General features: G+C 52.7%; 5 protein-coding genes across 5 annotated transcripts; 2 read left to right on the top strand and 3 right to left on the bottom strand.

Moving 5' to 3' along the window:
* Positions 1–48: 48 nt before the first annotated feature.
* J4E83_000859 (uncharacterized protein) lies at positions 49–846 on the bottom strand (the record flags this gene model as incomplete). Its single annotated transcript, XM_049327816.1, has 2 exons — positions 49–641; positions 690–846. The coding sequence occupies 2 exons, from the start codon at positions 844–846 to the stop codon at positions 49–51; spliced, it is 750 nt and encodes a 249-aa protein (XP_049192334.1).
* A 973-nt stretch (positions 847–1,819) lies between these two features.
* J4E83_000858 (uncharacterized protein) lies at positions 1,820–3,877 on the top strand (the record flags this gene model as incomplete). The annotated part of the gene is made up of 1 exon (XM_049327815.1): positions 1,820–3,877. One exon carries the CDS (start codon positions 1,820–1,822, stop codon positions 3,875–3,877), a length of 2,058 nt encoding a protein of 685 aa, XP_049192333.1.
* A 146-nt stretch (positions 3,878–4,023) lies between these two features.
* Positions 4,024–9,624, bottom strand: J4E83_000857 (uncharacterized protein; the record flags this gene model as incomplete). Its single annotated transcript, XM_049327814.1, has 4 exons — positions 4,024–5,904; positions 5,959–7,362; positions 7,412–8,797; positions 8,902–9,624. 4 exons carry the CDS (start codon positions 9,622–9,624, stop codon positions 4,024–4,026), a joined length of 5,394 nt encoding a protein of 1,797 aa, XP_049192332.1.
* A 2,637-nt stretch (positions 9,625–12,261) lies between these two features.
* On the top strand, positions 12,262–13,689 carry J4E83_000856 (uncharacterized protein; the record flags this gene model as incomplete). The annotated part of the gene is made up of 1 exon (XM_049327813.1): positions 12,262–13,689. One exon carries the CDS (start codon positions 12,262–12,264, stop codon positions 13,687–13,689), a length of 1,428 nt encoding a protein of 475 aa, XP_049192331.1.
* Positions 13,690–16,129: 2,440 nt separating this feature from the next.
* Positions 16,130–20,717, bottom strand: J4E83_000855 (uncharacterized protein; the record flags this gene model as incomplete). Its single annotated transcript, XM_049327812.1, has 3 exons — positions 16,130–16,555; positions 16,606–20,192; positions 20,246–20,717. The coding sequence occupies 3 exons, from the start codon at positions 20,715–20,717 to the stop codon at positions 16,130–16,132; spliced, it is 4,485 nt and encodes a 1,494-aa protein (XP_049192330.1).
* Between the last annotated feature and the right edge of the window lie 922 nt (positions 20,718–21,639).

Here is a 21,639-nt window from a genome sequence, read left to right as displayed (position 1 = left end):
TAGATCCAGTTCATAACATCGTAACATTCGTCCAAGATACATAGTAAACTACAATACGAGCACCGCGAAAAGAGCTACACCGCTAAGCAAACCAACCGTTCCATACGGTACGCTGATCTCGCCAGCTGCACCGGTGAAGGCCTGTGGTGTTCCCGTAGGCGTAGCAACAGCGCCCGACGCTACCGTTGCTGATCCAGTTCCGCTAGCCGTTGCGCTTATCCTTCCGTCAACACGAAAGAAGTTTGCCGCGAGCGGCGCACTCACACCGTTCTGCGACATGAACGATTGGATGTCAAAGCCTATCCTATCTTGTACGCCAGCGAATGCTGATGCCTGGATGTTCAGACTAGCAGGTTGCGGGAAGAGCAGTTCGACGTATCGATGCGCGACTGTGTCGGTCGCTGGAGGGCCTGGAGGGATGTATGGGGCAGGGCCCTTTTCCGATGATGCGAGAAGTGTGGCCGCGCCCATGAGTTGTTGCTTCGTTGCTTTGAATCCGGTATTCATGCAGTGTAGTAGTGTACGGCGTTCTGTGCCGCCGTCCGCTGGTGGTACATCGAGGTCGAGCATCACAAACATGTATGTTTGGCTTGCATCTATCATGGCGCTGGATAATGCAAGTTGTGGTTGTGTCGCAGCAGCTAGACAAGTCAGACCTTCATTCTATTTCGAGATATTCAAGAACTTACAAGCTTTCGCTAATTGCTGCCCGGCCGTGTTGACCATAGTAGAATTGAAGATGACTTCAAGCTTGGTGGTAGCCTGAGGCGTAAAACCTGAGGGTACTTGCGCCTGCGCAAGACCCACTAATCCAGCGACCAATACTGAAGGTATGAAATGCATCATAAAGAAAATACGTTTATAAACAAATACGTGGAGAACTTTGTACACAGGATGGAATAAAAGTGGTTTTTTGGAGGCGGCCCGAAATGAGGCTACCAGCCTACATATACCGTCATTATCGAAGTACGCGGCCCCAAGGAATATTCGCTGAAGCCGTGGCATAGTCTGTCGCAGTGCATCTAGCGCCGATAGTAGGTGACGTGCTTACGTAGAGTGTTCCATATGACTATGAAACCGCATCTGCGTGAAGACCTAGCTGTCACATCTTGGCAATCGTCACGCCCACAATGCCTAAAGCAAATCCAGGATCATACCTTTCGACAATTCGCTCATGTGTCGCAAGAGGCCGTACGTAGGAGGCATTGATAATGCTGAAGAAAATGTCTGCTGTGTGGTCAGTCCTTCCTCATTCAGCTACGTGACAGAGTCCAGGCAATATCTCGCTGCCCGGGTCTCCGAAGCGCCCCCGAACAGAGCGCCTACTTATGAAAAGATGATGCACAGATATCTGGGGTCGAAATCGAGACTGGAGGTCGTGAGAGCCGTTTGAAGTAGCGGATTTCGCAACGTTTAACGGTCCCGAGGTCTGCATCCCCGCCGTAATGACGCAGTGGGGAACGTCTGCAGACCTGTCAGGGTTTCGCCAAGGTGTCAACCTCCGAAACTGGAGCAAAGAGACGAGTATAGGCGTCTTTCAGATTCCGACAACTGTTCCAGACAAAAGTCTGACGTAGCATTGATGGGACCAACCGGGAGTAGCCATGGACTGCTGGGCAAGAGCGTCTGGCAAAACACGCTAGGGGCGCCACACGTGAGCGCGCGCTGAAGACAGTCTGTGCTTCTCTTAGCGCCGATCGCCACGTTGCGTACATGTCGCGCGATCAGGGATACCTCCTAGGTATCTCCTATGCCATCCATCATTATTCGCCGGCGACTTGGGCCTGGACGATATCTTCATTGGAAGGGCATAACATCAATGGCAAGTTCCAGCCACGCCGTCGTGGCTTCAAAAGACCCCGCCAAACCACCGAAACCACATTGGCCACTCGCGTACTGCATACAACCACAGAAGCCCAAAGCCTCGTCACTCCAGTCCTATGGTTTCTCATCTACTCAAGCCGCACCAAAACAATGGTGGAGTCATCGGCTCTATCGAGGCCCCGAAGGCAAGGAAGTCGAAGTTCTGTATAGCAAGAATAAGGCGCAATCCGAGATATATGCAAAGCAATTCCTGGAGGAGCCTGTCATTGGTTTTGACATGGAGTGGCCATGGAATGATTGGAAAAGAGACGATTTGCAGAACAAGATTGGACTGATCCAACTCGCTTCTGAAGACAAGATCGCGTTGTTTCACATCGGGCTTCATCCAGGAAAGACGAGCGAAGACATAATCGCGCCGACACTGAAACGCATTCTTGAGGATCCCAAGATTGGCAAAGTAGGTGTCAATGTGCTGAAGGCGGACTTTTCGAGATTGAGTCGCTTCTTCGGGCTCAAGCCCAAAGGTGCCGTCGAATCCAGCCATCTCTATCGCCTCGTGAAATTCGGCCCTGCAAAGCCGGAGTTGGTTTCAGTCAAACTGGTGAGTTTGGCACATCAGGTGGAGGAGCAGCTCGGTTTGCCCCTTTACAAGGGCGACGTGAGGACAAGCAACTGGAGCAAGCCCCTGTCAAAAGATCAGATCAACTACGCGGCTGGAGATGCGTACGCGGGCTTCATGCTTTACAAATGTATGAATGCGAAGAGACTTGCCATGAGGCCTACCCCACCATTACCGATTCACGCCGAGAAGTACCCAAGCGGCAAGGCATCGAGAGATGATCCGATACTGTTGGACGTCGGAGACGGTACGACCATCACTACAGAAGCCTTCTTTGGTGTCAAACCTGCAAAGAGTGGAACGACAAGAACAAGCTCTAAAGTACCGAAGAAGACTGCACCTGCGAAGACTAGTGGGTCAACGTTGGATCATATTTCACAAGCATTGTTCGAAGAATTAGCTGTTCGGCGAGCATCCCTTGCAGAGACTGGGAAGATACAGCCTTCTCGCGTCATATCCGACACTCTGCTAGAAGCCATCGCGCGCGCACAGCCTTGCGATACTGAGGGCTTGCTTGCTGTAAAAGGTATTGGAAAGATCCAGCAAACAAAGTACGGTAACGAGTGGCTCGAGGTTATCTCACTTTTTCTTGCCACGAACGGCATCGAGCAACCAGCTGGCACTGTGAAGCCATCCGAACCAGAAATCCAGTTGCCGCATACACCTCGCCGCCCAAAGATGCAACGCAAGGTTGCAGATGATAGCTCTGGAGACTCGTCTCCCGCTTTCGAAACAGCGCCCCCACGGACACTTCATCTAAACACCGGCCTATCTTTTACTATGGCAGAGACAAAACTTGGTGTGGGTCATGGCAATGAATCTCATGGCAGTACATCCCCTTACGACTCTGACGATACCCTCCCATCACTAGACTTTGGCAGTCCCAGCCGTCGGCGAACAAGCGCCGGCACCAAGCGCAAACGCGCTGAGAGTCCGGTGAAGACCGACGCAGAAAAAGTCGCTCAGCCTGCGGGAGAACCGTTACAGAATTCGACGATAACCACGCCTCGCACCATACTAGCTGGCAAGGTATTGGAAGAAGGACTACTAGATACAACGACACCTTCTAAATCGAAAGCAAAGTTTACGCAGCAACCGTCCCTGAGCCATGCCCTCGACGTCGTGAGCAAAGGCCCTTCTTCAGCCTCAGCGCCAGACCCAGCACAAAACCCACCGCTATCACCTGCATCGCGCATCGCTCGGTCAAAGCTTCTAGCCTTCAGTAAACTGGTAACGCGAAAATTGCCCGCTCGATCCACAACGGCTCCACCCATCATAACAGACCACACGTTAGACCTGATCATAAGAGTAAGACCGCAGACGCAAGATGAGCTGGAACGCATTCCGGGGATAGACAGCTTGCTATTAGCTTGTGAGAAGACAGGCACAGATTTACTGAGGAACTTAGTCAAGTTTGCGCCATCGCAGTCATGATGCAAGTGGGTTGAGCGTTATGGTATGAACTCATGACTTGAGGAAGCTATACGATAATGGGAGTTCTTTGATTCAACATCTACTTCGTTAAGGGCTGTAATGTCTATAATATTGACACTGTAATACAGGCTTACACTCTGATGCATTTAAGCCCACATAGCCTTGAACTTGGTGTCAAAGTCTTCTTTCAGAGCCTTGAACGCCTTCAGCACATTCAACAAGCCCTCGCCTTCCTCCCAAGCGGGCGGTTCCTTCTTCTCATCATCGTCCTCGGCATCCCAGCTCTCCTCAACTTCTGATTCACTGGAAGAGCTACCCATCTCATCCTCCCATGATTCTTCGACCTTCTTCTTGGCCTTCTTCTTGGGTTGGAACGCCAGTTCCTGCTTGGGTGGGACTTTACTGGTAGAAGCAGTGGTGGCTGAACTGGCCTCTGTCGCAGTGTCGCTCGGTAGCATTTTGTCTTCCCGGTTCTCTTCCTCGTCGTCACCACCACCTCGGACGTCGATGAAGTCGAGATCGGACTCTGTTGCAAGACCCAAGAAGTTCGACAAACTTGTAGTAATGGTGGCGAGCGTCATACTGAGGTCGTTCAGTACGAACCATACATCTCCACGACGAATCTTGTTGGCCGTGATCAGAGCGTTGACGTCACCGTGCATGAAGAAGTCATAAAGGTAAGCGTTCAGCGGAAGATCGGAATCTTCAGGGTAGAGGCCAACGTGAGGTACGACAGCCTCTTCAAGGAAGACGCCGGAACGGCTAGTGCTGCACAGATCGTGGATGGACTCGAACTTGTCATCGTATCCCGAAAGAGCAACAAAAGTGGAGCGTGCCTTCACGTTCTGGCTCTCTGACTTCGGAGAGGCTTCGGCACCAACGGTGACATCTGTCAATGGGAGCGTGTTGTCCGGCTCCTGAACATGTTGGTCGACGAAACTGCGCACGTAGGCTGTGAAAATGTCGAGCGTAGTCTTGTTGTGGCGACGCAACACATTCGCAGCGTGCTCTGGCATTGAAGGCAGGAACACAAGCGATGGGCTCTTCTTCACGATCTCTCGTACGTATTCTTCGTCCGCCTGTCGACAGTGACGTCGGCCAAACAAATGCGACATAGTGAGCATGAGTTCGCGTAATACCACTTCTTTGTTTGTGTCGATCTTGGCGCAAAGCTCGTGGAAGTATCCATCCTTCAGCAGAGCGTGGAAGGCAAAGGATGAGTTCTCGGTAAAGTACAGATGCGATACAGCACCTGCAAAGTTCAAAGGTACACCTTGCGCATCCAGAAGATGCTGTCTCCGCAGGTACTCAACTGAGAAACGCAGATGATGAAGGACTGTCATCTTCGCATCCTCGCCACCAAGGTAGAGCCGTGGCTGTGAGAGCAGGGAGTTGACGCATCGGACAGCGAACGGCGCATTCTCGGATGAGTTCAACAACGTGAACAAACGAAGTACCAGTGTTGTCGTGATGGGGAAATGTCCGTTGAGATCAGGTAACCGGGAGCTGATGAGTTTGTGGATCTTGCTGAGAGACACTCCGTGGAAAACGACATTTCCAAGCATATCAAAACCTCGACGACCTGCACGACCGGCGGCTTGACGGAAGTTGAGCGCCGTCAAAAAGACAGAGTCGCCTGAGAAGACGACAGTCTTACAGGGCATGTTGATACCGAGAGCAAGTGTACCTGTTGCGATCACAACGCGAAGGTAACCCTTTCGGAATAACATCTCAACGCAGTACCTGTACTTTCGGTTCATACCAGCGTGATGGACACCGATACCGCGCATGAGGCCGTCGATAAGCCATTCATCGACCCCACGATAACGTAGCTCCTTCGCGTGTACGGCAAATTCTTCTTGTGACAACTTCTTGTGATCCGCGAAGTGGAATCCATCGAGAGGCTTGTTCGGATCAAACGAAGCAAAGGTGCTGACCTCGACGTTGGCGGCTTCTTTCATCTGGTCCTGTTTAGTCATGCCCTTCGAGGCATCTCCGCGAAGGCCTTGCTTCTCTCGTCTCGCAACCTAGAAAAGAGTTAGTTTTACACGTGCAGTTATTGATTGAAGAGATAAACGTACCTCCTTCTTCCAGTCCTCCCACTGCTGCAGCTTGATCTTCCATTTCGGGCTAGTCTCCTTCCAGGCGACTTCGGCATCGACAAGTTGCTTCATGAGCGTTTGGCACATCTTCTCGCAAATCGCACGATCGTAGTTGAATATGATACCCGGAAGCGCGTCTTGTTGCTGCAGATCAGCGAGCAAAGGTAGTATGCTAGAGATGTCGTGGCTAATTTCCATGCCCAACTCATCGAGTTGTCCCTTGTTGTCTACAGCGTCGTTTCCAGCGTCCTCGCTGACTTGATGCTCTTGTAAACCAGATATGGGACTGCTGAGATCCTTCCGAACTTCAGCAAAAGGCGACTTGTCATCGGCCATCCATGCAGTAAGAAGCTTCTTGAGGCCAGCTTGCCAGTTGATTATGTCTGCCTTCTTGATGACTGTTGGGAGTATTGAAGATGGGTCCAGAGACTTGTCTACCGGGTACTCGGCCGTCTGGTACTTGGTCATACTCTGCCATAGGGTAAGGCAGTCTCGGGCTTCAAGGGACAAGTCGCTGGGCAATCCGCGCGTGCGATTGATCAAGCTGGCTACAGGATGCAGGAAAGCGAAGTCGGTATGTTCGTCCAATCCCAGCTGCGCAAATGAGCGGTTGCTCGGGAGCGGCAGATAGCTAGCTGCGTTGCGCTTGGCGGGCGGCGTGTATACAAACTTTCGGAGGTCAGAATATCTGTGTGGGTGTTGTACCATAACCAATTCATTGCCAGCGGCTTTCTGACTAGCGGATAGCCAGTCATTGAAAGATTCTGCATTGCCAATGGTTGCCGAGAGCGCAATGATGGGGCAGGGAGCCATGAGTAGCAGCTGTTCCCAGACGACACCGTCTTCGGCTTGGCCGATACAGTGGACTTCATCGAAGATAATCCACTTCACTCGTTCGGACCAGCTCTTCGCGTTACTAGGGGCCAACAGCATTATCTGGAGAATGTGGGGAACTGTTACAAGAATCTGACATCCTGTGGGGTTGTTGATCCGGTAGTCTCGTGTGTGAATACCCCAAACAGACTGGCTGTACTTGTAGTTCTTCGAGAATCGTGCTTGGATTTCAGCGGCGATTTGGTTGACCAGAGCTTTGGTGGGAGCAACATATACAAGAACATCATCGTTGTTCGCCTCGAGAACCTGCTTCATGGCGTAAAACGAGATGAATGTCTTACCCGCTGAAGTTGGGGCAATAACGAGCAGACTGCGGCGAGCATCAATTTCGTCCAGCACGCGTCGCTGCCACGCATCTGGCTCGAACGGTACACGGGAATCTGGCGCCGAATCGATCGTACGGTCAAAGTACGGTCCGCAGTGGAGAAGCTGAAACTCCTCTGGAGAGAGGGTCAAGGCTAGATCCGATACAACGGTCTCTTCCAGAACCTATGATCCTGTTAGCGGTTGCGGGGTGTGAAGCTATTAGACAACTTACAAACTTAAACGGCAACTTCCGATCGCCTTGTTCTGTGGGCACTTGCAGCGTGGGCAGCTTCAGGCGCTCGATCGTTAGAGCCAGACACTTTGCAATCGTCTTGGTAACAGTCTCATAGTTGCTAATAGTCCGAGCAGTATCGAAAAGAAGCGCAGCGACATAAAGACCCTTCTCTTTGGCGCCGTCGCGGCAAAATCGCACCCACATCTCCAGGAGAACGTTCAGCATGTACATCCGCACATCGGGACCAATGACCTGGCGCTGAGCCTCATTGCGATCGGCTAGGTATTGCCTGGCTTTGTTGTATCTGGAAGCCAAGTCGACCTGCTTCTCAAGGCCCGCACATGAGACGGTCCAGGCTTGGTACCATTGTTTCGCGTTCTCCTCATCTTTGCGCTTCGAGCCTGCGGCGATGTTGGCAAGCATGGCCTCCTTTGATGCATTAATGTTCTTAGTGCTCTGTCTAGACGATTGCTTCGGTCGCTTGTTCTCGATCGTCTGAGTCGGTGTCATAGATTTTGCTTGGCCTGCTTTCGACTTGTCGCCGAGAGTGATGGTCTCTGGATCTAGTACCTTGCCAACGGCGTTTGTTAGACTGGCGGCGTACGAAGTCATCTCGGCCATGAAGAACTGGTTTCGGCGGAGAGCCTTCTTCGCTATCTTCGGATCTTTCTCGACAACGACCTTTGTTTTCTGATTCAACGATCTCTGGTTATGCCAATGCGTAACTTCGCGGAAGATGTTAGCAGTAGTCGGGTCTGCCTTGCCTCCTGACTTTGACACATCTAATTTGATAGGCGCCAGATGAGGATCGAAAACGTCGTTCGAGAAGGGCAAAACTTTGTACGTAGTTGTCTCTTCGTCGCTGTTTTGGGCCGCAGCAGTGTCCGTGCTTGTTGTGGAAATTGACTTTGGCTGAGCTGGGAGATTGTGGACGTCCAGAGCTGCTGTGGCCTTGAGCAGGGTTTGGAGATGCTCGCTGGGCTCTGTGGCAGGATTACGCGCGCACTGTGCGAGAAGTCTTCCGTCGATAAGATCCGCCAAATCGCAGTCCGGATGGCCTTTGAAGGCTTCAGCCCATGCAGGACTACCAATAAACTTGCGCGCCTCGTGGCAGAAGTCCAAAATGAAAGATTTGACGTCATCAGGAATATCGCGTTGCTTGATGATACGATCAGATAGTGGAAGCTCCGAGAGCAATGCTGCATGCTGCAGTAAGACAGCCGACAGATCGGCATGCGAAGCTGCGAGCTTTGAAGCTACCAGTACTGTCAAGTATTCGCGCTCGGTTAGGAGTTGATCGCAAGAAGTCCTGATCGTCTGCAGAAAGCCGCGCATATGCGACAGATCAACGACATCGGTCAATCTCTTGTTTGTATGGGGCTCCTGATCAAAGTTGTAAGCAGACGAAGCTATCAAAGGGGAAATTGTTCAGGAAAAAAAGGCTAGGTGCAAGATTTAGAGGGGGAAAGGCTGTAGTAGTTACGTACTGCGGATGAGACATCAAGCGTCATAGAGCGTGCGTGCTCTAGAACAGTTGTGACGACTTTGGTATCGGCCCACTCCAGTCCGTTCACAAGCGCCGCACTATAGCCTCGCTGCATCATACTGTATATGAATGTGCGGAAAGATGTCTTGTACTCTTGTTGGCGCTCCTGTACATCCTTGTTTTCACCCTGTGGGGTATCAAGGTCCTTCTGTAGGACCAACTTCTTGCGGATGTCAGTGAAGGAAGCTCCGTCATGACACAAGACGAAGTAAATGTCTGTAGCACGCAGATACTCCGTGAAGCCATCGGATGATACTGATGAGAAGGTGTTGATCTCAATCTCTGGGACAGCATCTGGCAGGTTGACCTTGAGATGGCGGATGATAGCTGCTCGTGCAAGCAGGTACTTCTCGCTTATGGCTGGCGACGCATCCTGGGGTACGCAAAGATCTTGATGTTCGTCGAAGAAGGCAATGTGGAAGTTGCAGCCTCGAGAGACGAGACCCTGTAGGAATTTCTCGACGGCGTACGATGCGTGCAGCAATTGATATCCAGGGTCGAAATCGATGTGTGGGTCGCCGAAGCACTGAAGCAAAAGTGATTCGCCGTGTACGAGAAAGCGCTCACTGCCTGCAAAGTCGCCTACCAGGTCGACCCGGCGGCTGTAGAGGTTGGAGTACCATTGGAGGATCTGCTCCTCGGTACCTTGCTTGTCGGCAGCCATGCTGGGTGGTCTGCACGAGAAGGAAGGAGAGGCGGCGGTCAGAAGCTGTGGTCAGCAGCAGGGTGGTGAGAGAGTGTTTGTCCCCTCAGCCGTTTAGTGGCAGGTGTTGTTAGGTGGGTAGCCGCTGGTGGCGGATAGTGGGACTGTCGATCCCGCGCCAAGTCTTACAGGAGCTTTGCAGTCAAGCTTAGTGCCCAGTACGTATTGTGTCTCGGCTGGATTCCTGCCTAGCCAGGTGAAGGGAGCCGTATTTTGAGTTAATTTTTGACTGTTGACGTACGTGGATGTGATGTACGTATACGTACTGTCAGCTGAAGTCGAGTGGAGCCGCAGGCCTGGATTCTGCGAATCTGGAAAAGCCGAAAACCCTGACGCGACTAGTGCGCGCTAGCGGGTCAAGCGAGCTGGAAGGTACCACCATCAGCAATTATGGGGCATCGCTATCGGGACCTGAGATCGTACAGATCTAGATTCGGTAGAGCTAGGTCAAGTTCTCAGTGCTCATGGTAAATGGTTGCAATACCTAGTGGTCGTTAGACGGAGTTGAAGGTTCTTTTGATATTCTGGCAAGTTGTACAGCACAATTGATCGGGGAAGAACAACGATGGCATCGAGAATGTGAAGCTTTTCAATTTGAAAGGAAACGTTTCGCACGGAGTGTGACGACGACGGCAACTCAGCTCCGAGAGCTTCGCGCCTAGCGACTGACAAGAACATACATACGCCACCATGACCCTTGTTTGACCTATTAACATACATTCGAAAGAAAGTCAAGCGCTCGTCGCATAAGAAGAGCGATACTTGGCAGGATACAAGGGCATGCAAGGCCAGACCACTAAGGGAGGATCAAACAAGAACATGCCGATGCCGCGGTCGAATGTAACCTGGTGGCTGCTTTATGAAGAAAAGCAATTTTACTTCTACTCAGTAAAGTCAGACTTGGTAAAGGTCTGTGGGAACGTTTCGTACTTACCGAGACAACTCCTCTCCTCACGTTTCAGATCTCTAGTGGTGCAAGAAGGTCGAGCTTGGCGTGGGGTTAGCTACATGATACGATGCGATATACAGTAGAACTTACCGGGACAATACGGTTCCAGTGTGCTGGGCTGGGCGGGGGCTGGGGTGGAGGTGACGGTGGGTCATCTCTTGAGCGGTCCTGCGGCGGTGTAGACATTGATAAGCTCAATGGAGCATGAACCGAGCGTGCGTTGACCAGATCAGAGGCATTGTCCACTGAAGATCTCGTAGTGATGCCCATGCTGTTCGTGTGGTAGTTACAAATCGATCGTAGAGCAGTAATATTGATGGGTCAGACGCGGGATTGGAAGATGATAGTCGAAGAGCTGTATGTGCGAAAGAGTGGAAGACTGTTCTGGAGGACAAAACACTAACGTAGTCTCGATATTAAATAGTCTGAGGCAAGGTTTTCCTACACTCCCAATGAACACCATAAGAGGTCACCTAGTGGCGTACAGGGGCATATGTCTAGTTGGCAGACCCAAAAAGCCAGGCAAAGGCAATCAGAATCGCAGCGGCCCGTCCGCGCGGATAGACGGGTGGCGTCAGGAAGGACTAAGTCTAAAGTGTTATGCTGGAATGGGATGCTGGTTTGGCAGACAGGGTGCACAAGCGGCGAATAAGAGTCTTCCCCGGGCGGAAGAAAGCTTGATCTGGGGTGTAGAAGATGCCATCTTGAACGGCGGTAAACAACGTGTCGACGGGTGAGAGCACGGCGAGCGACAGTCGACCGATTGTGTGACTGCCAGGGTTGAGTACTGCTTGCAACTAAGTAGGCGGCGGGGAAGATGCTCCGCAGCCGCACATCCCCTTGTGCAAGGTGCCTGGGAAGATTGCTTTGCCTCCAAATGTAGGATTCTGAAATGGCGGTCTACGAAGCCATGATGTCAAGATGGATACACGAATACTTCCATTCGTTCGTGGGCATGACTAGACGCCTCGCACTCAGCTGCTAAAGTCCTTGATTGGCTTGTCGAGCTGCACGCATTCCCGTGCTAGGACTTGGGACGATCAGTAGGCGATGAGGAGACGATGTTTGTCTATACTCAAGTGAAGCAAACGGCTGACCAGTCGACATAGCCTCACTTTTCAGTCATGATATAGAGTTGTTGAAATGGATAGATGCAGCTTTGGCGAGGATGTCAATCGGTGTGAAAGCCTGCGCAGTTCGGACAGGTGAAGTGGTGAGGGTGAGACGAGTCACAGACAACAAGGCCGGCGCGCTCGGACGTGACGGCGCGCCAAGGCCAACGCGAGCCCTGGAGCATCGCGACTTCCTTTCAGGCAGACTCACTCTACGCCAATCCCCCCCAGCCTCGCACTCCCGCCAGTCGCCTAGAATCGCCTATTCGAGACGCACTCCCAATCCAGAAGCGACCGTCTCGGCTGCTCCACGGCGCTGTCCACTACCGTCGCATGCGCCCGTCCGACATGTGCTTCACTGGGTCGTAGGGCTAGCAATCACATCGTCCGTCCCTGCGTCACCCGGCTGGTGATACCCTCGCCGCCCGCCCATCGGCTCTCTTCACCCCTTCCGCTTCATTAGACGCAGCGCGCCCGCACCCGACAGCCCCACCAGTTCCACCCCAGCCCTCACACATCGCACTGCGCCCCGCCAACATGTCTTCGGTCTGGAACCCCGACAATGTACGCGACGTGGCCGAATCGGTGGGCATCGCCTCACTTGCCGACAATGTGGTCGAAGAGCTGGCACGCGACGTCGACTTCCGCTTGGCACAGGTGCTAGAGGAGGCCCTCAAGTTCATGCGACACGGGAAGCGGACTACGCTGAGCACACAGGATATATCCAATGCCCTCAAGGTGTTGAATGTGGAGCCCCTCTACGGCTACGAGTCTACCCGGCCGCTGCGCTTCGGTGAGGCTTCGCTGGGGCCCGGCCAGCCCTTGTACTATGTCGAAGACGAGGAGGTCGATTTCGAGAAGCTCATCAATGCCCCACTGCCCAAGGTGCCACGGGAAATCACCTTCACGGCACACTGGCTCGCCGTCGAAGGAGTCCAGCCTTCGATACCTCAGAACCCCAACACCAACACCGGCGATCTCCTGCCCAAGGGACCCAACGCGAACCCTCACTTGGCCGCGGCTAACGGCCTGGACAACGTCAACGTCAAACCGCTCGTCAAACATGTGCTATCCAAAGAATCGCAAGAGCTTTTCAACAAGCTGTCGGGCGCCCTCATCGACGAGACGAACATCGAATGGCAGAACGCGGCACTTGCTGCGATCTCGACGGAGCCGGGCATTCACCAGCTGACGACCTACCTTCTTAGCTTCATAGCCGAAAAGGTCACACACAACATGAAGAACCTGTTCATCTTGACACAGATGATGCGCGCCGCAGAGGCGCTGCTGAAGAACCAGGCCATCTACCTCGATCCCTACGTGGCATACATGGTACCGCCCATCCTGACGTGCTGCACAGGCGGCAAGGTAGGACCAGCAAACCCTGCGCCATCCAACGCCTCCTCAGAGACGCTGAACGGAACCATGCCCGACCACAACCGCGCTACCCAAGATGCATTCTACCTGCGAACGCTTGCAGCCCACCTTCTCAAAGACATTTGCCGGAAGCACGCGTCGTCGAATCAAGGCCTCAAGGCACGCATCGCACGCACCTGCCTGAAGCAGTTTATGGATCCCGACAAATCAGTCGGAACACACTTTGGCGCTCTACAAGCGTTGCTCCTCGTCTTAGGCGCCGGTGACGCACTGAGAGGACTCATCCTACCGAACATTAAGATGTACAACGACGACTTCCTCTCTAAAAAGCTCGCCGACGAGAGCACGAGGCACGACACTGAGATACTGCTTGCAGTACTCGTAGGCTCCTTCCCCGCCCTGGTACCCAAAAGCATGAGAGAGCGGAAACAAAGAGAGCAACATGAGGGCACATACACAGCACCAGACCTTGACGACGTCCGAGAGCAGCTCGTCAGCAAGGTCGGCAATCTCGTGGCCGCCCACTTGATTGAGAAGAAGATGGATCTCGAAGTGCAAGAGATCCTTAGGAAGGACTTTGACATTTGAGCTATTTATGAGAGGGCATACGAGGCATTACTATTGGCGTTTCAGGAGAGGGGCTTGCTTGGATGATACCATTTGCTCCGAGACACCGCGCTCGCACGGCTGTAATTCAAATCCGTCCTTTACATGACTTATCGTTCAGCTGCTCCTGTACCTATATCTTGCAACATAATGTACCAGTGCATGTTCACCCTAACCTACTAATCACACAAGTACAAACTGCATAGTCAAGAGGAACCTCGAAGTCTGCATCGCCTTGGGATTTTGTTATCTTTCGTTCATATAACAACCAGACTGCAGCGCACTCGTTCACTTCCCTCGCGCAACGGGCAACAACAACGCGTCATCTCCACCATCATCATCCGTCCACCTCGCTATCTTCGCGGCAACACCATCAACAACACCTTCCATCATCCCGATACCCTCGTCAATAAAACTCTTGCTCTTCCGGACCAACCTGCTACCTTTGTTGCCAGGAGTCGAAGACCCAGAATGTGCTGTACCGGCTTCCAAAGCCTCCATATCGGAGAGATTGAGTTCAAAGGTCTCGTTGCTGTTGTCGATCGTGTAACTCAACGCAGGAGACACTGATCCAGACGCTGGATTTGAAGATGAGGTAGCGGGAGCGAAGAACGCGGCTCGTTCGGCTTGCCATTCCAGCGAACTTCGCTTTACCAGTGTGGCGCTTACATCGGGGCTAAGAAGGCCGTTGGGAGGAGGATCGAGGAAAGGGTTAATCGGCGACGTGTTGCCAGATGTAGATGGAGTCGGTGAAGGAGGAACAGAGAGTGTTGGTGTAATTGTAAGACCGAATCGTGGGCCTGCTGAAGGCGAAGACGAAAAACGGCGGTGGGCCGTATATGTGCGATCTTGGAATTCGGATCGTATTGCTCGACTCCTTGGGCGGTTGTAACTGGACGTTGTGTGTTTTGGTCTGTACTTCATTTCGATACTCTGCACGACTTGCCCGTTGTTTCCTAGGTAGGAAAATGGAATCTGGGCCGCTGATGTGATAGCGCTGTCACTGTCCATGGGAGAATCCAAGTCCCTGTCTATCGGGATCCCGCTTTGGCTTCCATGTCGATGTGCGTACTTGCTCACTTTGTCAATCGGCCTCCTCTCCTCTCGCTTATTTACGACGTTCTTCTTCCCTTTCCGTTCTACACTCCCTGCTTTCGACCTTGTCCTCGTACTAATGGCGCAAGTCACCACCGTCCACATAACACCGAGTGCGAGAATTGCTATTGTACCGACAAACAGTATCTTGTACCCCGGAGCCAGGTACGCCAGTTCGTAGTCCATGCGGCCCATAATGCTCGGATGATAGGGAAGTTCGTTGTGTGTGATAGCGTTTGGGTCTTGTAGCGGATTCGAGTACTGTGTCGCACTATGCGGTACGATAGCGTCTGGGTAGAGGATACCAGGAGGTGAGGCGCGGGGGTATGATGAGCGGTGCGGTGATGGCCGTGTATCTGTAATCGGCTTTGTCGGTGTTGTTGTTGAGCCCTTTGACGATTCTAGTCGCGCTACGTCATACGAAGGTCTGGGTGAATGTGGGAGTGACCGTGCAGCGAAATCAGCCTGCAGTGTGCGACGCATACCAGGTATGATTCCCTGAATCTGCGGGATCGGAAAGCGAAGCCCGGTCTTTAGACTAGGTGTCGCAGACGGCCAGTTGAACGTTGAGGCGCTATGGTAGTCGTCTTGCATGTCTTTTGCATTAGTGGTGGGCTGTTCAGCATCTCTCGCAGTGGTAGTGATAGTGCGCGATGTCTCGCGGTATTGCGCCGCTGGTGCCATAATAGATAGTGCGATGCTGCACCAAGAGAAAGGAATGTCGATATAGTTACACAGCAAGCTGCAAGACTGTAAAAAGACAAAGGTAATTAGCGAAGGGCCTGAAAGAGTTTAGAAGAGAAGCGGCGACCACAGAACAATGCGAGACAATTTGTCAAAGAGACTACTGGAAGGGCCAGTCGTGAAGCTATAATACGAGACAGGCGCGCACCAAAGATTCAACAAAGACGATTGATTCATGATGTGGCACCACAGCACCATGACTTCACGCAGCATCGATGTTTTGAACGATAATTGTACAGTGATGATTTGATGAGACTAGGATTATGTATATGTGAAGAGGCTATGCGAGCTCAGTGCTGTCAGTGAAACGAACGCCGCCCAATGGGATATCCAAACTGCAAGTCTAGAGAGTACTTTTAAACGAGACGGTGCGATGTCGCAGGAAACGCACAGTACATTGAAATGCGGAATGACGTCTATGCAGCCGTAGCTGCGGCGGGATTATGTACGACAGTTCCCACGCAGAACGGGCCCTCCACACAAAAGTGCGGATCGTATAGCATGGTGTGGAAGATGGGTCGCGGTGTACCCGTATCGTGGTACTTACTGAGTGGTGACATTCGTCGGTCCACCAGCTGGCTGCTTATCTGCGGTTGAAGTTGAGGTACTTCGCGGCGACGAAAAGAATTACCAAGTTGCTCGCAATGAAAGCAGCGAAGATACCCAAGTCTCTCCATCTGTTGCTGAACTCGTATCCAAGAGGTCGATAGAACTCGTCACCGACCTTGTAGGCGCAGTAATTGCAGACGTCGGTGGCGTTGTCGAGGAGGTATCCGGGCGCACCGCTGGAGAAGAAGTCGCTCATGTACGTTCCACATTCCTGGCCTTGTGGGGCGCTGAACTGGTTGTACTCGCCAGATGTACATTCGACTTTGAGGTCATGAAGTTCGGTAACAATCATGCCGCCGATGAGGCGCGTAAAAGGGTTGAGCTCATAGAGCCATACACGCCAGAATTTGGGGATTGAGGGCTTGGGGATGGTGACACCGCAGAAGAGAGCGAAAATGATCTGAATTTACAATTAGCTCATGCTTCAAGAGGGCATTGATGTTGACTTACGATGATGAAAGGGTTGACATAGGACGCGATGAAGGGGGTTGGTGTCAACGCAGCAATCGCCTGAGCCAAGGTGACGGAGAAGACCTCAGTGATGAGTACAATCAGGAACTGATATCCGGCGCGCGAGCTATCGGAGTTCAAGCCCGGAATATAGTAAAGAGGAAGGAAGAAGAAAACGGCGCAAAGCACACTGTATGGCATCTCCGCAAGAACCATAGACAAGGCGAATGGGAATGTCTTGTATGCCTTGGACATCTGCTCACGGAAAGAGATCATACGCTGGACAGCGTACTTGGGTTCAACTTGAGCGAGAATGAGGGCTGGCAGAACCGTGACCTGGAAGATAATGAACACGCGGTATTGCAGAGATGCTCGGGAGTCGTCCAGCTGAAGGTACATGAGACCTGTGAGCAAAGCGATGATGACGTGATTAAAGAGGCGAGTGAAGCCGTAGTTGGGAGTGCGCCAGAAAGACAAGTTTTGGCGTCTGACAACTTGCTTAATCTGGTAAGACATCGGTGTAGCGAACTCCTTTTGCTCGACTGGCTCGGCAGAACCAACAGCAGCCATGCGCTCTTCCTTGACCTGAGCAATGTGGCGCTTGACTTCAGCGAATTCCTCAGAATCTCTCCATACATCAGCCCAATCGCGGTCACCAATACGAGGAGCGGAACCAGCACCGACGGCATCTAGCATCCACTCGGCAGGGTTGGCGTCCGAAGGGCAGTCAGCACCGTGGCGATGGAAGTAGTCGAGGAGAACATGCGCATCCTTGCCGATGTCACCGAAGTAAACACATTGGCCACCCCTCTGGAGAAGAAGCAATCGGTCGAAGTTTTCGAAAAGAGCAGAGTTGGGCTGATGGATAGTGCACAGGATGGCTTGGCCAGCGGCAGCAAGTTTGCGAAGGAAACGGACGATGTTGAAAGCACTCTGAGAATCGAGACCCGAAGTAGGCTCGTCCAAGAACAGAAGGAGCTCAGGCTTGGCAGCGAGTTCGACACCTATGGTAACACGCTTGCGTTGTTCGACGGCTAGACCACTCTCAGGGTCTCCAATGATGGCGTCTGCGATGTCTTCCATTTCCAACAAGGCGATGACCTCCTCAACGTAGGCATACTTCTCGGCTTGGGGTGTCTCATACGGCTGTCGCAGGTCGGCGGAGAAGCGTAGTGCCTCACGGACGGTTGTAGCAGGTTCGTGGACATCAAGTTGTTCGGCGTAGGCAGTTCCACGCTGGAACGCGATACCTGGAACCTTACCATCGACTAGCTTGTCACCACTAATAACACCAATGTTCTTGCGGTTGGCCAGCACATCGAGAAGTGTGGTCTTTCCAGCACCCGAGGCACCCATGAGCGCTGTCAGCTGTCCGGGCTTGACGTATCCGTAGATGTTGTTGAGCAGGCGGAGCTCTCCGCTGGGTACTGGTACGTCGTAGCAAAGGTCTTCCCATGTGAGAACAGCTTTGGAAGCAATGTTAAGGTCCGAGTTCTGGTCGCTGCTGTCTTCCTTGCGGTTGCGCTTATCACGCTTCTCTTGCAACTTGGCGTTGAGCTCCTTGAGTTCCTTGTTCTCTTTCACGAAGAAGGTGACTGTACGGCCACCAGCACCCCACTTGACGAATTCTCCGAGGAAGGCGTTGGCGAGAAGGAATCCGACAATGAGAACAACCATGATACCGTAGTGCAGCCAGAGGTCTGAAGGATCCCATTGGAAGTTGGTCTTGATGTAGTTGGTGCCGGAAACGATGGGGTTACCAGCTTCGCTGCCAGGTAGAGTACAGACCTGAGCGTTGAGGTCATTGTATCCAGGCCCAGCAGGAATCAAAGAGCTGCCGGCACAGGTCAAGTCCAGACGACTGAACTCGTTCATCATCAGCGCGGAGAAACCCAGTCCCAAGGCATTGATGTAGAATATCCATCGGAGCCAGACTTGTTCGGATTGCCACTGAATGAGATAACCAGAGGTGAGTACGAACAATGTTATGATCGTAGCAGCTAGACGAATCGCGACGTCGAAATCGGGGCAGAGACATCCCACTGTTCGGAAGAACAATGTCATGGCAAGGTAACCAGTGATGATGACCAAAGCGAATGTGAAAAAGGCTCCAGCGTCTCGCACCAAATTCGTCATGAAGTACACGATAATGGAGAAGACCAGAATCTGCACAGATGCAAATAAGAGATCGACTCCAATCTGGGCTATCCAAAGGGCCGATGGTCGATGGAAAGTGAAAGCGCGATGTTTGTTGATGATCGGTCTACCTAACATAGTGGATGCCAATTCGGAGAAAGCCTGGAAAGCGTTGAAGAGGAGAGCGATGAAGAGAACACCGCCACGAGTGAAGGCGCCTTCAGAGGTATCAGGGAGATTGAGCCAGACGGTACCAGTAATGATAGCGATAGAAATAGAGGTAATCCAAGAAACAACCAGGGCAAACTTATCCTGCCACTTGAGCAAGAACTGACGCTTCGCCAGAGCCCAGACCTGGAGATAGAACGGAATCGAGTAGACAGACTTCTGCGGTGCGTGGCGTTTGGACTCCTTGACAGCTAACTGGAAGTCGTCATAGACATGTTTCTCCTGATCCATCTGGGCCTTGTATGCTACCATCTCAGCATCGAGCCTAGCCGCAGATTCGGATTGATTGAAGGCTTCGGCTAGCGCTTCGGGTGTTGAAGGAACGTCCTTCTCACTCATACCGGGCTTGAACTCGCGCTCGAAAGGATCGGTGCAACCAGTGAGATAGTCGGGGGTGGTTTGGCGGGGCTTCTCCTTGAACCCGAGACCCTCGAAGTAGGCACGGGCTTCCTGGGCAGGTCCAAAGTAGACTTGTCGACCGCTGTCGATGACCATGACCTTGTCGAAGCACTTGTAGATGTTTTCGGAAGCTTGGTAGAGAGACACGAAGGTTGTCGTCTTGTAGATGTTCGTCAGCACCCTAAGCGAACGCGCATAATCGACAGCAGTCGAAGCATCTAATCCTCTTGTCGAGTTGTCCCAGCTCATCAGGGAAGCACCAGTAATCATGGTTTCGGCGATGGAGACTCGCTTCCTCTCTCCTCCACTGACACCTCGGACGAATGGGTTGCCGACAATGGTGTTGCGGGTGTGCTCAATATTGAACATCTTGAGCATGAGGTCGATGACCTTCTCCTTGAAATCTTGTCTTGAGAGTCCGGCGGGGCGCTTTCCCGGGACCTTGGTCTCGAGGGCGAAATCGAGTGTTTGTCCGACTGTGAGCGTGGGGTGGTGGTTCTCGTCCTCCTCACAGTAGACTGCCTCTCCTCTGTATCTCTTCTCGAAGAAGTCGGCGTCGAATGGACCGTACAGAACGTTTCCGTCGACCTTGGTGTATCCGTATCGCTGGTTGCTGATGACCTTGAGGAACGTGGTACAACCACTGCCGGGCTTTCCTAGCACGAGCACCATCTCACCAGGCTTGACGACGCCCTTGAAGTCCTTCAGAATGTCGAACTCCTTGCCCTTCTTGCCAAGGCCGAGAATGCTGGCAGCGGTTTCGAAGACGTTGAAAAAAGATACGAACGCGTCGGGGAAGGTCTTGACATAGTTCTTCACACCACCTGTGCGAGAGTTAGCGTATGTTTTGCGTGAGGCGTGCACCGAGTAGTCGTACCAATTCCGCTGACGGTGAGACCGTCCCACACGACGCCAATGCGCTTCGACTTGATGCCAGCTGCCTCTTCCTCATCTTTACCACCGCGTAGGGTCGCCTCGAGATCGAAGGGCTCATCGGACGAGTCTGAACCTTCAACAGTGGCCTTCTCTACATCCGTGATGGCCTGGTCTTTACGACTCTGCTTGCTCTGTACGCGACTCAATCGGCGCGAGATGTTGCTGGTGCGCGAGAGTTCCTTTGAGAGTTCCGCAAAGTCGGCCTCGGCCCGTTGGATGTTGACTCCACCCGTGACATTGCTGAAACCCTTTTCATTGTTCGCCGAGTTGCGCGCAGTGCTGTCGGTGACGGAAGCAGTCCTTATACTGGCGTCGTCGCGGTTTAGGTGGTTGCGATTGGGATGAATAGCCTCAAAAGTGGTGCCCTCGGTGTGCTCTTGGATCTGCGTATGCTGTACGCTGGCGTTGTCCATGGCTGCGGCGGCGGTACAGGGCGCACCCTGGGTTGAATTAAGCGGTAGCGAACCGGTACAGGCAGCGGCGATGTCTCACTCAGCTGCAGGCACGGCAAAGAAGCGAATTATAAGGAACGTATGGATATCTCGAAAAACAAAACAGGAGCACAGCAAAGGGCGCGAGGGCTGTCGCAACGGCTAAATAAAATAAGAAAGCAGTACAATACGGAGATAAGAGCACCGAGTGGGTCTCGAGATCGGAAAGGGTTAAAGACGGTGGGCAATCCTAAGGAGCTGCACCGCGTGCGGCTAGGCAGATCTCTTATTGTCGCAACTATCAATCCGCGGGAGCAGGACGGTGAGAGAGTTTGACGCGCGCGCATTCTTCAGCGGACAGCTTCGCACGGAGACGGCGTATCAAATGCGCAATCGAGTCACTCCGTCGCACCATGATCGACAGTACAGTCACATTCTATGCACGTCGGTTTGATTCCGCCAGACATGACGATGAGATCCCTGGGCAAGACTACAAGCACTATGCGGCTCAGCACGTTAGTCCGAGGATAGCTCCGTGCAAGCCTCTGACGTCGACTGCGGTAGACCTGCGCGTGAGGCATTCAACACAGGCCTGCAAACATCTTGACAATGGGCGCCGGCATGCTGTTGTTGAGGAGGATCAAACGGGAACAATCTCGTGGAGTCGCTTGTCTCCGCTGGATGTGATTGCGTGCATGCTTTTGGCTCCACCCATTCCCACCTCCGAGGTGCGTTTGTCAGCCAGCAGGTTGACCGGCTTGGCATCGAGTCATGTTGATTCCGCCGCTGCTTCGACGCCAACGGCCCGACAACCTGCATCAACCCTTTCCAGCAACCACCCCGCTCTGTAGCAAAAGAAGCCTCGCTCGTCGGACTTAGCTATACAAGCGGTAAAGGAGTCGAC

Source organism: Alternaria metachromatica (assembly GCF_023757995.1).
Source record: "Alternaria metachromatica strain BMP 0045 chromosome Unknown scaffold_2, whole genome shotgun sequence".
Lineage (NCBI taxonomy): Eukaryota > Fungi > Ascomycota > Dothideomycetes > Pleosporales > Pleosporaceae > Alternaria > Alternaria metachromatica.
Note: the sequence above shows the minus strand (reverse complement) of the source record. Positions and strands in the feature narration are given on the sequence as shown.